Source organism: Bombina bombina, chromosome 5 (genome assembly GCF_027579735.1).
Source record: "Bombina bombina isolate aBomBom1 chromosome 5, aBomBom1.pri, whole genome shotgun sequence".
NCBI lineage: Eukaryota > Metazoa > Chordata > Amphibia > Anura > Bombinatoridae > Bombina > Bombina bombina.
The window spans coordinates 294,413,576-294,431,648 of NC_069503.1; the positions used below are offsets into that span (position 1 = coordinate 294,413,576).

At 42.3% G+C, this 18,073-nt stretch overlaps 1 protein-coding gene across 1 annotated transcript in view; it reads left to right on the forward strand.

Annotated features, from left to right (window-relative positions):
* VPS50 (VPS50 subunit of EARP/GARPII complex) overlaps window positions 1-18,073 on the forward strand; it is a 994,344-nt gene that overhangs the window by 937,626 nt on the left and 38,645 nt on the right. The window contains exons 26-27 of the mRNA XM_053714049.1: window positions 1,231-1,352; window positions 12,051-12,240. Of these exons, the coding sequence (XP_053570024.1) occupies window positions 1,231-1,352; window positions 12,051-12,240 (312 nt within the window). The remainder of the gene's footprint in view (window positions 1-1,230; window positions 1,353-12,050; window positions 12,241-18,073) is intronic.

The following is an 18,073-nucleotide window of genomic DNA, read 5'->3' on the forward strand; positions in this document are numbered from 1 at the left end:
GGAGACTGTTCCACCACTGCAGGCAGGTGAAAAGATTTGCAGAGAGATATGTCTGCTACACACGATGTGCTAAGGAGCTTCTTCCGCCTCTGCAGCACGCTGCAAAAAGTGCCCTAAGCAGGCCCAGGATACCCACCAAGGGCCGCGGGGCAAACAGGCGCGGGGGTCAGGTCTGCAACACTGCGTTGGATCTAGCAGCCGACGTGGAGCAACTAGGCGTGCGTGCTCCTCCCCCAACAGGAAGCTCTGAACTAGTCTGTTACCGTATTTTAAGATGTGTTGGACACAACAATAACATTTTTCTATTTTTAAAAAAAATTTGCTGCTTTATATATATATACTGTATTTATATATATATATATATATATATATATATTCTTTTTTTTCCCACTGGTGAACACTAGACTAGTCCATAAATCCATTTCACAGTATATTACAATTGTTGAGCATTATTCTTGATATAGGTTCTATGTGAACTAGTTCTTCATTTAATTGATAGCTAGACTTTGCAAAAAAAAAAAAAGTACTGCTTGATGCAACAACAAAATCCATCATTCTGAATCTAGCAGGTTGTATTTTTCTCTAAACTGTTTTTTAAAACAGTTTTAAAAAGGTATATTATTAATATTTTCATTACTATTAACATAATGTATTAGTAGACTACCAAAATATTACACAACACTCTGGTATTGGGTATATTATTGTAGAGTAAAATAAGCAAATACATTTATATATGAAGAGCAGAGAGCTTGTAAGATACTGTTTGCTGTAGGTAGGGTGGGTTATAGGACAAGTGGAACTGTGAGCTTAGAAGGGCATTAAACGCATTAAACGTATCTTTCTTGTGAAATTGTTCTCCAATTCTACTAGGAGGCCAAAAAGTAAACTTTCAAATACTGCAGATCAAATTGCTGGTTTAGGAAATTTGCAGCATTTTGAAAATTCAAGTTTACAATTTTGCTGCAAATTTTTTAAACCAGCTTTTTGATTGGTATCTTTTTCATGATATAGAATTTGTTGTTTGGCCACTGTAGGGAATCTGTTGGTGCTTTACAAATAAATGATGATGATAATAATAATAGGGAGTGTAGAACAAGCATGATTTTACACTAAGAGGTGTTTAATGTCTAAGTTATCCGTTCCAGCAAATACTATTCTATTCCAGATTTTAAGAACTGTATTGGTTGCAGCATTTTTTTATACTCATATAATTGTGTTATATTTTACCAGGAGTTTGAAGAATTTAATAAGAAACTAAGTGACCTTTCGAGGCATGTCCGTATCCCTTTGCCAGTTTCTAATATTCTTTGGGAACATTGCATTAGACTAGCCAACAGAACTCTTGTGGAAGGGTAAGCTACCTTTTTTATTTAGTTAATTTTTACTAGATATGTGCAGTTGGCGGTTTTAGAAGCCTCCGAATGCGGAAGAAGGTGGACGCTTGCAGCATTCGGTTCTTTTCGTAGCCAGATTCCTGCTTGTGAAAGTGCAACACACTAAGATCTGAATTTGCACAGATCGTAGTGTGTTGCACTTCTACAAGCAGAAATCTGGCTCTGAAAATAGCCGAACGTCGCAAGCAGACTCCTTCTTCCACATTCGGAGGCATCTGAAATCTCCAATTGCACATCTAATTTTTACTTTGTAGAAAATAGTACATATTTACATGCAATTGTGTTATAAACAAACTCACAGATTTTATTATTTAGTTCAATATACATAAATAACTATGAAAACAAAACACATACAGGGATAGAAATGACCCAAATAAAAAAGACATTGCAACATAAAAATTATCATTCTTCCCATATACATTATTGTGTGGACCAAGCACATTTTACACACACACACACACACACACACACATATATATATATATATATATATATATTTCTCCAACATTGGTGTGTCCGGTCCACGGCGTCATCCTTACTTGTGGGAATATCTCTTCCCCAACAGGAAATGGCAAAGAGTCCCAGCAAAGCTGTCCATATAGTCCCTCCTAGGCTCCGCCCACCCCAGTCATTCTCTTTGCCGTTGCACAGGCAACATCTCCTCGGAGATAGTTAAGAGTATGTGGTGTTTAGTTGTAGTTTTTTAATTCTACTATCAAGAGTTTGTTATTTTAAAATAGTGCTGGTATGTACTATTTACTCTGAAACAGAAAAAGATGAAGAGTTCTGTTTGTGAGAGGAAGATGATTTTAGCAGACAGTAACTAAAATCGTTTGCTGTTTCCACATAGGACTGTTGAGATGAAGTAACTTCAGTTGGGGGAAACAGTTAGCAGACTTTTCTGCTTAAGGTATGACTAACCATATTTCTAACAAGACTGTGTAATGCTGGAAGGCTGTCATTTCCCCTCATGGGGACCGGTAAGCCATTTTCTTAGTCTCAAACAGAATAAAGGGCTTAATATGGGCTATAAAACTGGTAGACACTTTTATGGGCAAAATCGATTGCTTTATTTGGGCATTTTATACATGTTTATGCTTGTAATTCACACTTATAAGCTTGGGGAACGTTTTTTAACGTCAGGCACTGTGTTAGACACCTTTCCAGTCAGGAAGGGCCTTCCCAGTTGTAGGCTGAGCCTCATTTTCGCGCCATTAATGCGCAGTTACTTTTGAGAGCAAGACATGCAGATGCATGTGTGAGGATCTGAAAGTAGTTGGAAAAGTTCCTAGAAGGCTTCATCTGGTATCGTATTCCCCCCCTGGGTTTGGTAAAGTCGCAGCAAAGGCTGTAGCTGGGACTGTAGAGGGGTTAAAACTGTTTTCACATATTCAGTAATAAAGTGTGCACTGTTTAAAATTTAAAGAGACAGTAACGGTTTTGTTTTTAAACGGTTTTTGTACTTTTTTGACAAGTTTAAGCCTGTTTAACATGTCTGCACCTTCAGATAAGCTATGTTCTATATGTTTGAAGATCAATGTGTGTCCCCCTTCAAAATTGTGTGATAATTGTGCCATAGCATCCAAACAAAGTAAGGACAGTATTGCCACAGATAGTAAAGTTGCCCAAGATGATTCATCAGATGAGGGGAGTAGACATAGTTCTACACCAGTTTTGCCCACGCAGGAGGCCCCTAGTGCTTCTAGCGCGCCAATGCTTATTACTATGCAACAATTAACGGCAGTAATGGATAACTCCATAGCAAATATTTTATCCAAAATGCCTGCATATCAGAGAAAGCGTGATTGCTCTGTTTTAAACACTGTAGAGCAGGAGGGCGCTGATGATAATTGCTCTGTCATACCCTCACACCAATCTGAAGGGGTCATGAGGGAGGTTTTGTCGGATGGAGAAATTTCAGATTCTGGTAAAATTTCTCAACAAGCAGAACCTGATGTTGTGACATTTAAATTTAAATTAGAGCATCTCCGCGCACTGCTTAAGGAGGTGTTATCTACTCTGGATGATTGTGACAACCTGGTCATTCCAGAAAAATTATGCAAGATGGACAAGTTCCTAGAGGTTCCGGTGCACCCTGACGCTTTTCCTATACCCAAGCGGGTGGCGGATATAGTGAATAAGGAGTGGGAGAAGCCCGGCATACCTTTTGTCCCCCCTCCTATATTTAAGAAATTATTTCCTATGGTCGACCCCAGAAAGGACTTATGGCAGACAGTCCCTAAGGTCGAGGGGTCAGTTTCTACTTTAAACAAGCGCACTACTATTCCTATCGAGGATAATTGTGCTTTCAAAGATCCTATGGATAAAAAATTGGAGGGTTTGCTTAAAAAGATTTTTGTACAGCAAGGTTACCTCCTGCAACCCATTTCGTGCATTGTTCCTGTCACTACAGCAGCGTGGTTCTGGTTCGAGGAACTAGAAAAGTCGCTCAGTAGAGAGACTCCGTATGAGGAGGTTATGGACAGAGTTCACGCACTCAAGTTGGCTAATTCTTTTATTTTAGATGCCACTTTGCAACTAGCTAGATTAGCGGCGAAAAATTCAGGGTTTGCAATTGTGGCGCGCAGAGCGCTTTGGCTAAAGTCTTGGTCAGCGGATGTATCTTCCAAGACAAAATTACTTAATATCCCCTTTAAGGGTAAGACTCTCTTTGGGCCAGAATTGAAAGAGATTATTTCAGACATCACTGGGGGAAAGGGCCATGCCCTCCCACAAGATAGGCCTTTCAAAGCCAAGAATAAGTCTAATTTTCGTTCCTTTCGCAATTTCAGGAACGGACCGGCCTCTAACTCTGCATCCTCTAAACAAGAGGGTAATGCCTCTCAATCCAAACCAGCCTGGAAACCGATGCAAGGCTGGAACAAGGGTAAGCAGGCCAAGAAGCTTGCTGCTGCTAACAAAACAGCATGAAGGAGTAGCCCCCGATCCGGGACCGGATCTAGTAGGGGGCAGACTCTCTCTCTTTGCTCAGGCTTGGGCAAGAGATGTTCAGGATCCCTGGACACTAGAAATAGTTTCTCAGGGTTATCTTCTGGAATTCAAGGAACTATCCCCAAGGGGAAGGTTTCACATGTCTCACTTATCCTCAAACCAAATAAAGAGACAGGCATTCTTACATTGTGTAGAAGACCTGTTAAAGATGGGAGTGATAAACCCAGTTCCAACGGCGGAACAAGGAATGGGATTTTACTCAAATCTGTTTGTAGTTCCCAAAAAAGAGGGAACTTTCAGACCAATTCTGGATTTAAAGATCCTAAACAAATTTCTCAGAGTACCATCGTTCAAAATGGAAACCATTCGAACGATTCTACCCACCATCCAGGAAGGTCAATTTATGACAACTGTGGATCTAAAGGATGCGTATCTACATATTCCTATCCACAAAGAACATCATCAGTTCCTAAGGTTTGCCTTTCTGGACAAACATTACCAGTTTGTGGCCCTCCCATTCGGGTTAGCCACTGCTCCAAGGATTTTCACAAAGGTACTGGGATCCCTTCTAGCGGTTCTAAGACCAAGGGGCATTGCAGTAGTACCGTACTTGGACGACATTCTAACTTCTAAACGCTTGTCAAGTTCTTCATTCTATTCCTCGTCCTTCCGTAGCTCAGTGCATGGAAGTAGTAGGATTGATGGTTGCAGCAATGGAAATAGTTCCTTTTGCGCGAATTCATCTAAGACCAAGGGGCATTGCAGTAGTACCGTACTTGGACGACATTCTAATACAAGCGTCGTCTCTTTCAAAGGCAAAGGCTCACACAGACATCTTCTGGCCTTTCTCAGATCTCACGGATGGAAGGTGAACATAGAAAAAAGTTCCCTGTCTCCGTCGACAAGAGTTCCCTTCTTGGGAACAATAATAGATTCTTTAGAAATTAGGATTTTCCTGACAGAAGTCAGAAAGTCAAAACTTCTAAACGCTTGTCAAGTTCTTCATTCTATTCCTCGTCCTTCCGTAGCTCAGTGCATGGAAGTAGTAGGATTGATGGTTGCAGCAATGGAAATAGTTCCTTTTGCGCGAATTCATCTAAGACCATTACAACTGTGCATGCTGAAACAGTGGAATGGGGACTATTGTCAGGAATCTAGCTCACAGTTCAATGTCCCTTTAACGTCTGCAATAACCTTTCCCTCTGCCTATTTAAGGCTCCTCCTTGCTAAGCTCATTGCTTAGTATTGCAGTTCTGAAGTTGTTCAATTCTGTGAGCCTTTGCCTGGAAACTACATACAAGGATTTCTACTTGGTCCTGTTTATAACTACCAGCGTCTGGATTTAATATCCTTTTATCCTACATGATAACCGTTTGTACCTTAACCTGTAATCTCTGCTCAACCGTTATTACTTTGTCTAGGTCATACGATTTTTGTTGCTCTGTTCCCTGCATATCTCTTTAAGCTTCCCACTCTCCATACCTGCTTCCTCCTCTGCTCTACACTGGAACGCGGTGACGTCATCGCCGGCTGCGACTCACTCTGCATCTCGCCGGAGGCCTGAAGCCTACTATCTCTCCGGAGTTTCCTTTTGCCTGCTACGTTCCCATTCAGTACACAATGTCTAGGAGTTCGTGAGTAATTATTAGTTCATTTCATCAATCTATTTTCCTGCCTTCTTTTTTGCCGCATTGAGACTTTATTTCTACTTAATCAGCTTATAGAGTTTTATTTTTGTTTTGCTCTGTATTTATATTACCACAGTGATTCTCTGAGTATGTCTTGGTTTATATTACTGCTACTATACACTCAGTTATGAATCTCTGTATCTCAGGACAGATTAACATCTACCCCTGCTGCTATTATTTTTTCCATCACAGTGTCAACCCTGATACATGTGGCAGCCATAGGGTGTATGTGTAATCCCTACCTGTATATTAAACATTGCATAGTGATTGCCAGTTTATCATTGTTGCCAAGGTTTATTCATATGTTATCCAAACTTATCACACATGCAAAACAAACTATTGCCTACAGTCATTCTCCCAGCAGTTGTGGTCCTTAATTTTTTACCTATTATCAAAACATAAGGGAAACTTGTTTTCAGCAAACCCTGACAACTATACAGACTTGTCTCCAGTGATTCAAGTAGATCAGAAGACCAGAGACTCACTCCGTTGGTGGCTAACCCTGGACCACCTGTCCCAGGGAATGAGCTTCCGCAGACCAGAGTGGGTCATCGTCACGATCGACGCCAGTCTAGTGGGCTGGGGTGCGGTCTGGAAATCCCTGAAGGCTCAGGGACTATGGTCTCGGGAAGAGTCTCTTCTCCCGATAAACATTCTGGAACTGAGAGCGATATTCAATGCTCTCAGGGCTTGGCCTCAACTAGCAAAGGCCAGATTCATAAGATTCCAATCAGACAACATGACGACTGTTGCTTATATCAATCATCAAGGAGTTCCCTGGCGATGAAAGAAGTGACCAAAATAATAAAATGGGCAGAGGATCACTCCTGCCACCTATCTGCGATCCACATCCCAGGTGTGGAAAACTGGGAGGCGGATTATCTGAGTCGTCAGACATTCCATCCGGGGGAGTGGGAACTCCACCCGGAGATCTTTGCCCAGTTGACTCAATTATGGGGCATTCCAGATATGGATCGGATGGCGTCTCGTCAGAACTTCAAGGTTCCTTGCTACGGGTCCAGATCCAGGGATCCCAAGGCGACTCTAGTGGATGCACTAGTAGCGCCTTGGACCTTCAACCTAGCCTATGTGTTTCCACCGTTTCCTCTCATTCCCAGGCTGGTAGCCAGGATCAAGCAGGAGAGGGCCTTGGTGATCTTGATAGCTCCTGCGTGGCCACGCAGGACTTGGTATGCAGACCTGGTGAATATGTCATCGGCTCCACCATGGAAGCTACCTTTGAGACAGGATCTTCTAGTACAAGGTCCATTCGAACATCCAAATCTAGTTTCCCTCCAGCTGACGGCTTGGAAATTGAACGCTTGATTCTATCAAAGCGTGGGTTTTCAGATTCTGTGATAGATACTCTAGTTCAAGCCAGAAAACCGGTAACTAGAAAAATTTACCATAAAATTTGGAAAAGATATATCTGCTGGTGTGAATCCAAGGGATTCTCATGGAATAAGATCAAAATTCCTAGGATCCTTTCCTTTCTACAAGAGGGTTTGGATAAAGGATTATCAGCGAGTTCTCTAAAGGGACAGATTTCTGCTTTATCTGTCTTATTACACAAACGACTGGCAGCTGTTCCAGATGTTCAAGCATTTGTTCAGGCTCTGGTTAGGATCAAGCCTGTTTACAGACCTTTGACTCCTCCCTGGAGTTTAAATCTAGTTCTTTCAGTTCTTCAAGGGGTTCCGTTTGAACCTCTACATTCCATAGATATTAAGTTGTTATCTTGGAAAGTTTTGTTTTTGGTTGCTATTTCTTCTGCTAGAAGAGTTTCTGAGTTATCTGCTCTGCAGTGTTCTCCGCCCTATCTGGTGTTCCATGCAGATAAGGTTGTTTTGCGTACTAAGCCTGGTTTTCTTCCAAAGGTTGTTTCTAACAAAAATATTAACCAGGAGATAGTTGTTCCTTCTTTGTGTCCGAATCCAGTTTCAAAGAAGGAACGTTTGTTACACAATTTAGACGTAGTCCGTGCTATAAAATTCTATTTAGAAGCTACAAAAGAGTTCAGACAAACTTCTTCTCTGTTTGTCGTCTATTCTGGTAAAAGGAGAGGTCAAAAAGCGACTTCTACCTCTCTTTCTTTTTGGCTTAAAAGCATCATCCGATTGGCTTACGAGACTGCCGGACGGCAACCTCCAGAAAGAATCACAGCTCACTCCACTAGGGCTGTGGCTTCCACATGGGCCTTCAAGAACGAGGCTTCTGTTGATCAGATATGTAAGGCAGCGACTTGGTCTTCACTGCACACTTTTGCCAAATTTTACAAATTTGATACTTTTGCTTCTTCAGAGGCTATTTTTGGGAGAAAGGTTTTGAAAGCCTTGGTGCCTTCTGTTTAGGTAACCTGATTTGCTCCCTCCCTTCATCCGTGTCCTAAAGCTTTGGTATTGGTTCCCACAAGTAAGGATGACGCCGTGGACCGGACACACCAATGTTGGAGAAAACATTGCTTACCTGATAAATTACTTTCTCCAACGGTGTGTCCGGTCCACGGCCCGCCCTGGTTTTTTAATCAGGTTTGATGAATTATTTTCTCTAACTACAGTCACCACGGCACCCTATGGTTTCTCCTGTTTTTTTTCCTCCTGTCCGTCGGTCGAATGACTGGGGTGGGCGGAGCCTAGGAGGGACTATATGGACAGCTTTGCTGGGACTCTTTGCCATTTCCTGTTGGGGAAGAGATATTCCCACAAGTAAGGATGACGCCGTGGACCGGACACACCGTTGGAGAAAGTAATTTATCAGGTAAGCATAAATTCTGTTGTATATATATATATATATATATATATATATATGCAAAATCATATTTTCTTCTTTCTTCTTATACAGGAAGAGTCCACAGCTGCATTCATTACTTTTGGGAATTCAGAAGCTGGCCACCAGGAGGAGGCAAAGACATCCCAACCAAAGGCTTAAATACCTCCCCCACTTCCCTCATCCCGCAGTCATTCTTTGCCTTTCGTCACAGGAGGTGGGCAGAGAAGTGTCGGAAGATTTTTATATAGTCTCTTAAGGAGGGTAGTACTCTTCGAAATGGGACTGGAGTTTTAAGTAATCCTGTCAACCTCTCAGTGAGAGCATGAATGAATGTTATAGAGTCCGGAGATGCAGGGAGAGTCTTTCTGCGAAACCATCCTGACTCAATTTAACAGCTCCTTAGCAATCAACGTTGATGAGATTCGCTGCCCGCTTTTTCTCTCAAGTCCATGTCAGCAGCGAGGCTACTATCTGTTCCACAGTGTTGATTCCGGTAAGATCGTTTCATTTTACTTCAATGATGTGAATAAAGTAATGTAAAGAAGAAGTCAGGGTCTCAGTGGGACTTCTTAATCTTTATAAGGAATCAAGGGTTAATATCTCCTGAGGCGGGTTATTGAACAGGGGGGACTTTAATCATGTTTGTTATGTGATTCTGTCTGCTAATGTGTAGTGTTATTTGGGCTTGTGGCTAGATCGGAACATAATGGCCTTTTCTTGTCGGGCTGGGAACCCTTGTAGGCCTTGGCGTGCTTTTCTATGGCCTGGATGGTGCACCTTGTGACGAGACATAGTCACGCTTCTGTGCTCCATTTCCGTATTCCTGACCGCGTGGCGACGGAGAGAGTCTGTTTCGCTTGCTGCCTGTTTCTCAGGAGGTGGTGAGTGCCCCAGCCATTGGGGGGTGTAAGGTGCCATTTTTATTTTTCTGTCTATAATTGCTATATACCAAGTTATGGAGGATTTTGGAGGTGGATTTCTCTGATTCAGATTTTACTTCTTGTGAAGAGTATGAAATGGTCCGGGTAATCCATGCCCATCAGTTATGTTCCGAATGCTGCTCTAGAGTGCTCTCTTCTCCCGATACAGGGAGTCCGCCAAGCCATCTGCCCCTGGGGACCCCATATCCCGTGTGGTGCGTCCCCTAGAACCTTCTTTGCCTACGCAAGCAGGTGTCACTAATGCCGTTACCCCTTCTCCAGAAGGCCTCTTGTTTCCTCCAGAGGTTACGACGCAGTTCCGCATGGCCATATCTATGGCCCTGGCGCATTTACCTCTTCCAGAGGAGGGGTTGCTGAGATACTGTCCGTGTTATGCTAACCGCATGGGATCGCCTGGGTCAGATCAGCCATCTGGGGAAGTGGTCTCCTCTTAAACTTCAGGGGCCCAACCTTCGGGGTTGTCAGTTGCCCCGGCGGAGTTAAGTCTTGCTTTTTGTTATAGACTGGCGCGCCTTTGTGTCCTGCTACAGCATGTTTTGGCGGTGCTGGAGGATCCAGACGGCAAGCTGGGTTAGACGTGTGGGGATGAGGTTAGTCTCCTGGTCGTCATCACTTTTTCTTTCTTTTTTGGGTTTCTTATTCCAGGTCTGAGCTGTGGAAGAATGGGGTCTCTGATTGGCTGGTCCCGTTGATGTACCCATTCTTCTTGGGTGTTCACCTGCGGGTGCTGCTCTTCTTTTATTTGATCCAGTTAGGATGTATTTTATTTATTTATTAAGAAGCTTATGTCTGTTATGATTTCTCCTTTGGGAAATATTTCTTCTCTGGAATTTGATACTAGCGATAAGGTGTTAGTACATTGTTATGTTTTTAAATACTTTTATCGAGTTCTCGTGGGGTCTATTATTTCTGTGACCTGGTTCAGTTTGAGTAGCGGGACACCTATGGCTTGGAAGAGCATATTCAGATATCTGATGCTGTTTTTCAGCGGCTCCCGGAGACGGTTTGTCTTTCGGTTGCTCTATTCTGGGTGCGAGTGAGCGCTCTGTGTAGGGGAGCAATTTTTCTTCCTCCTTTTAAGTTCTCAGGACATTTCTTAGTCCTTTGTTTGAGGTAGAGGGGGCTTTACAAGTCCTCCCTTTGCTTTGCTGGGTCGGCAGGGTCTTTTCATAGGTTCCCTGTTTCTCCTGGTTCACTCTCTTAGAGTTCCTTGGTCCTAGTCCCTTTGGGTTCTGAGGGTCCTTTCGGACTCATTTAGCTGAGTATCTTTTCTTTCCCACTGTGGGAATGTGGATGTTTCCCCTTTCTTTTGATTGGGGTGAGTTTAATTTTTCAGGGCTGCGGGACTTTGTCTCCTCAGAAACTTTTGGCCCGGTCGAGTCTAATAACCTGAGCGATCTCTAGCAAGGGCCTTGCTGATTTTAACTGTTAGGCAGTTATCTCTGCCTTTTTCTTTTTTGTCCTTGGCTTCTAGTGAAGCAGTTTTTTCTGTCGGGAGTTTGGGGGTTTTAGGCTGTGGTGCCCTCAGAAGGGGCCGCCTTTTGTACCCGCCCGTTTTGCATTCAGTGTTCTCTATAGCTTGGGTATTGTTTTCCCAAAAGTAATGAATGCAGCTGTGGACTATTCCCGTTTAAGAAGAAAAACATAATTTATGCTTACCTGATAATTTTCTTTTCTTCTGACGGGAAGAGTCCACAGCTCCCCGCCCACGTTCATAAGAGGCAGCCGTATTTTTTGTTTCTTTTGGCACCTTTTTCACCCTGATATTTCTCCTACTGTTCCTTGTTCCCTCGGCAGAATGACTGGGGGATGAGGGAAGTGGGGGAGGTATTTAAGCCTTTGGCTGGGGTGTCTGTGCCTCATCCTGGTGGCCAAGTTATGAATTCCCAAAAGTAATGAATGCAGCTGTGGACTCTTCCCATCAGAAGAAAAGAAAATGATCACGTAAGCATAATTTAGGTTTTTGAAGTGTTTCTAGGGCTTTGAGATATATACATTTTGTATTCATGTAATAACAACATCACTGCAAGCTATAGCTGCAAATTTATCTGTTTTTTTTTTAATATCTTTAATTTACTAAATATAAATGAAACACCATTAAAATGACATGCTTGGACTTAACTGTGCTGTCTTGCTGAGAAAACATTACAACAGAAAGCAAGGTTCCATTATTAGCTATGTGTCATTAAAAAAACATTGCTAATGGTACCATGTATTTAAATGTTTTATACATTTTTATGAATTACATTACAATTTATGATATGCTGCTGCTTCTCATTTCATTAATTTCCATTCATTATCCTTAGTTATGCAAATGTAAAGAAATGCAGCAATGAGGGCCGTGCTCTAATGCAACTGGATTTCCAACAATTCCTAATGAAGCTAGAGAAGCTCACAGACATCAGGCCAATTCCTGACAAAGAGTTTGTGGAGACTTACATCAAAGCATATTACTTGACTGAAAATGACATGGAACGATGGATCAAAGAACACAGGGTAAAGATTTCTTGCTTAATGACACAGTTTCCTGCTAGTGAAACTCAATGAAAGAACAATGTAAAATAACACTTTTATGGCCAGATTACAAGTTGCGTGCACACACCGCCAGAAGTACACTTTTAATGCACGCGGGTTTACTTGCATATTACCAGTTGAAAGTAAAATGTTTGCATGCACGCAATAGCTGACGCACGCTAATTTTGGTACTTTGGGATATTGCGACCATGCTAATTTCTCCCCATAGACTTCAATGGAGTGCGCAACTTTAAAAAAAAAAACGAATACATATTACTTATACACTAACCCAAAAGTGCGTTAGACCTACAGCACTAACCTGAAGTGAGTAATAAATATTTTACATTCCTATGTTTTTCACGTAGAAGAAAATGTTCTATTTATATATATATATATATATATATATATATATATATATAGACACTTTTCATGTAGAGAAGAGGCACACACAGTTCTTAATTAGCATAAATGTTATTGATTCATAAATTCACTCAACGTTTCGGTCCTCACAGGGACCTTTGTCAAGACTGTTCTATATACAAAAGTAAGAAGAAACAGAAAATACAATGAATTCCACAAACGAGAAAAGACACATCACAGGACAAGACTAATAGGTTTAAAACAAATTGTGCAGGCAAAAAGAAAAAACGAAAAGAAAAGAAAACACAAAAAAGGCAAAGTTGAGATTTGATTCCTAAAACAACGTTAAGTCCATAGTAGAAAGATATACAAAGAGCAGTGTCAAAGACATCACATAATTCTTATAGAAGAATATAAGTTAGGATCTGGAGCTTTGAAGACAGGTAGCATTTAGTAAAGAGTAATGAATTTCATGTAACTAGAGGCAATAAAATTTCACTGATATGGCAAGGAGAAAAAGAGAACAGGATCAGACAGTCCAGAGTAAGGCTCATATATTACGCTCAAAGTTGGTACTTATATATGAGAGTTATATGTCCTGGTATACATAGATTATGTCTTTAACAATACTAGGGCAACATACAACAGAGCCATAGCGCTTCAAGTATACAGAAATTTAAAGGAATCAAGGGACTAAAAGAATAAGGCAGAGTTAAAATGTTAAAAGCAGACTCCTTTCTCACTTAGAGGCATCCACACATACTCCCAGGTATGTTAAAATTAACATAGAGACATGTCATTGGATAACATAACACATAATTCCCCTGTTGCAAACAAAGTAGCAAACTCTATGTTGTAAGTGCTAGCATGCTAAGGGCCCACCTTAATGCCGTTTGCTAAATGCCGGTGTGCAAACCACTAGATCAGATGCACCAAAGGGCTACGTGTGAAAGGCTACAAAAATGTAAGTAATTAACAAGAGTGGCCCAAAAACTGCTGTAACATGTGTTAGACAGCAGGGTGTCAGAGAGCTGTTCTAGCCTTGATCAAATAGCGGAACATGCGGTTTCATGAACGGATGTACTCACCTCCGTGATAGACTGTACAAAGCAGTCAGCGGTGAATAGATTGTATTCTGTGCCGCCTATATATACCCTGCAGGTGTTGGCGTCGGATGACGTCATGCGGGGGGCGTATGTGCGGAGGTCAGTAGATATGTGTGGACAGGATCAAAAGGAGGACAGTGTGCTGTGTGTATAATGCATGTATGTATAGGTATAATGTTCAAGGAGCAAGCATGATGACGTGAGTATGTGCATGTATATAGGGACACATAGCAATACCAACGCACAAGATGAGGGCTAGATTTTATTTTTACTGTATGTGAGGGGAGGTACCGGCGATACAAGGGACCCCAGGGGAGCAGATAACAATAACTGTAAGCGGTGGTTCATACCGTTGTGGAACCCACCTCAAAAAAAGGTACTGTATCAAGAATATACAATTTTGCACACATTGTAGGAGGGTCGGGCATACCACCCTAACAGAATAGAGCATAGTCAATGCTGGTGTTCAGCCCCTTAGGTATCAATGTTTCTCTTGTAAGATGTATCGAGTCCACGGATTCATCCATACTTGTGGGATATTCTCCTTCCTTACAGGAAGTGGCAAAGATAGCACCCACAGCAGAGCTGTCTATATAGCTCCTCCCTTAGCTCCACCCCCCAGTCATTCTCTTTGCCTACTCTAAGTACTAGGAAGGGTAAAGTGAGTGTGGTGACAAAAATGGACTTAAAGGATGCATATCTACACATCCCTATTCACAGAGATCATCATCAATTCCTCAGATTCGCCTTTCTGGGCAGGCATTACCAGTTCGTGGCCCTTCCCATCGAGTTGGCCACGGCTCCAAGAATTTTCACAAAGGATCTAGGGTCCCTTTTGGCGGTTCTAAGACCGCGGGGCATAGCAGTGGCGCCTTATCTAGACGACATCTTGATTCAGGCGTCGACTTTCCAGCTAGCCAAGTCTCACACGGAGATCGTGTTGGCTTTTCGGAGATCTCACGAGTGGAAGGTGAACATAAAAAAAGAGTTCTCTCTTCCCTCTCACAAGAGTTTCCTTCCTAGGGACTATGATAGACTCGGTAGAAATGAAAATATTTCTGATGGAGGTCAGAAAATCAAAACTCTTAACCACTTGCCGAGCTCTTCATTCCATTCCTCAGCCATCAGTGGCTCAGTGTATGGAGGTAATTGGACTCATGGTAGCAGCAATGGACATAGTTCCTTTTGCCCGCCTACACCTCAGACCACTGCAACTATGCATGTTCAAACAGAGGAATGGGGATTATGCATATTTATCTCCTCAACTGCATCTGGACCAGGAGACCAGAGATTCTCTTCTCTGGTGGTTGTCTCATTACCACCTGTCTCAGTAAATGTGTTTCCGCAGACCGGAGTGGCTCATAATAACGACAGATGCCAGCCTGCTAGGCTGGGGTGCAGTCTGGAACTCCCTGAAAGCACAGGGCTTATGGTCTCGGGAGGAAACTCTACTCCCGATAAACATTCTAGAACTGAGAGCGATTTTCAATGCGCTACAGGTGTGACCTCAGCTAGCTGCGGCCAAATTCATCAGATTTCAGTCGGACAACATCACAACTGTAGCTTATATCAATCATCAAGGAGGAATAAGGAGTTCTCTAGTGATGATGGAGGTAACCAAAATAATCCGATGGGCGGAGGATCACTCTTGCCATCTCTCAGCAATCCATATCCCAGGGGTAGAGAACTGGGAGGCGGATTTCCTAAGTCGTCAGACTTTTCATCCGGGGGAGTGGGAGCTCCATCCGGAGGTATTTGCCCAGCTCACTCAGCTATGGGGCACACCAGAATTGGATCTGATGGTGTCCCGTCAGAATGCCAAACTTCTTTGTTACGGGTCCAGGTCCCAGGATCCCCAGGCGGTACTGATAGATGCTCTAGCAGTGCCCTGGTCCTTCAATCTGGCCTATGTATTTCCACCGTTTCCTCTCCTCCCACGTGTGGTTGCCAGAATCAAGCAGGAGAGAGCTTCGGTGATTCTGATAGCACCTGCGTGGCCACGCAGGACTTGGTATGCAGACCTAGTGGACATGTCATCGGTTCCACCGTGGACTCTGCCAATGAGGCAGGACCTTCTAATCCAAGGTCCATTCACGCATCCAAATCTAATTTCTCTGCTTCTGACTGCTTGGAGATTGAACGCCTGATTCTATCAAAGCGTGGTTTCTCTGAGTCGGTCATTGATACCCTGATTCAAGCTAGAAAGCCTGTCACCAGGAAGATTTATCATAAGATTTATGATAAATATTTTTATTGGTGTGAATCCAAGGGTTACTCATGGAGTAAGATTAGGATTCCTAGAATACTGTCTTTTCTCCAAGAAGGATTGGAGAAGGGATTATCAGATAGTTCCTTAAAAGGACAAATATCTGCTTTGTCTATTCTTTTACACAAACGTCTGGCAGATGTCCCAGACATTCAAGCATTTAGTCAGGCCTTGGTCAGGATCAAGCCTGTATTTAAACCTGTTGCTCCACCATGGAGCCTAAACTTAGTTGTTAAAGTTCTTCAAGGGGTTCCGTTTGAACCTATGCATTCCATAGATATTAAGCTTCTATCTTGGAAAGTTTTGTTTTTAGTAGCTATCTCTTTGGCTCGAAGAGTTTCTGAGTTATCTGCTTTACAGTGTGACTCACCTTACCTTGTTTTCTATGCAAATAAGGTGGTTTTGCGTACCAAACCTGGGTTTCTTCCTAAGGTTGTTTCTAATAGGAATATCAATCAGGAGATTGTTATTCCTTCACTGTGTCCTAATCCTTCATCAAAGAAGGAACGTCTGTTGCACAATCTTGATGTGGTTCGTGCTTTAAAGTTCTACTTACAAGCAACTAAATATTTCCGTCAAACATCTTCGTTGTTTGTTGTTTATTCTGGTAAACGGAGAGGTCAAAAGGCTACGGCTACCTCTCTTTCCTTTTGGCTGAAAAGCATCATCCATTTGGCTTATGAGACTGCTGGCCAGATTTGTAAGGCGGCGACTTGGTCTTTGCTTCATACTTTTTCCAAATTTTCCAAATTCGATACTTTTGCTTCTTCGGAGGCTATTTTTGGGAGAAAGGTTCTACAAGCAGTGGGCCTTCCGTTTAAGGTACCTGTCTTGTCCCTCCCTTCATCCGTGTCCTAAAACTTTGGTATTGGTATCCCACAAGTATGGATGAATCCGTGGACTCAATACATATTACAAGAGAAAACATAATTTATGCTTACCTGATAAATTTATTTCTCTTGTGATGTATCGAGTCCACGGCCCGCCCTGTTTATTTAAGACAGGTAGTATATTTTTATTTAAAAAACTTCAGTCACCACTGCACCCTATAGTTTCTCCTTTTTCTTCCTAGCCTTCGTTCGAATGACTGGGGGGTGGAGCTAAGGGAGGAGCTATATAGACAGCTCTGCTGTGGGTGCTCTCTTTGCCACTTCCTGTAAGGAAGGAGAATATCCCACAAGTATGGATGAATCTGTGGACTCGATAGATCACAAGAGAAATAAATTTATCAGGTAAGCATAAATTATGTTTTCTAGTCGGTGAATCCACCTATCTTCCCTTTTGAGTAGTTCATGGTTCCCGTCACCCACTCTTTTTAGGGATGGTATCCAGTCAATGAGGATTGTTCTTAGCATGGCTACAGTGTGTCCCTGTTGCATAAAATGGCGTGCCACAGGTTGATCGCTCTTCTTTTCTTTAATGGCCTTCCTAATAGCACTGCGATGGTTTGCTATCCGTTCCCAAAAAGACGTGCTCATTTTCCCAACATAGTAAAGGCCACATGGGCAAATGATCACGTAGACTACAAATTCAGTTGTGCAGGTCAATCTGTATTGTATCTGTATGGACCTTCCATTATGTGGATGGTGAAACTTTGCACCAGTTATAAAGGAATTACATGTGACACAGTTCCCACAACTGTAGCATCCTTTCTTGGGCGTTGGTAACCACCCTTTATGTATCTGGTCCGGCTCAAAGGTTGTTTTTACTAGAACATCACGAAGGTTGTTAGTTCTATTGTATACCATTCTTGGTGGTGGCTGGTTATAGAAGGGAAGTGTAGGGTCCTGGTTCAAGATGAACCAATTTTTTATTATAGTTTGTCGAACTAATCTGCTACTAGGGTTAAACGTAACCATCATGTTCATACATTCTTCTTTCAACTTTTCTCCAGTTCCCCTGCTGAGGAGATCACTTTGTGTCATATCCCAGGTATCTTTCAAGACTTGTTCAACCTCAGTGCGTTTGTATCCTCTCTGTATGAATTTCTAGCTCATAGCTTCAAGCTGTGTTTCTTTGTTCTTTTTGTTGCTGTTATTGCGGATCACTCTCATCATTTGGGAACTGATGATTCCTTTCTTAA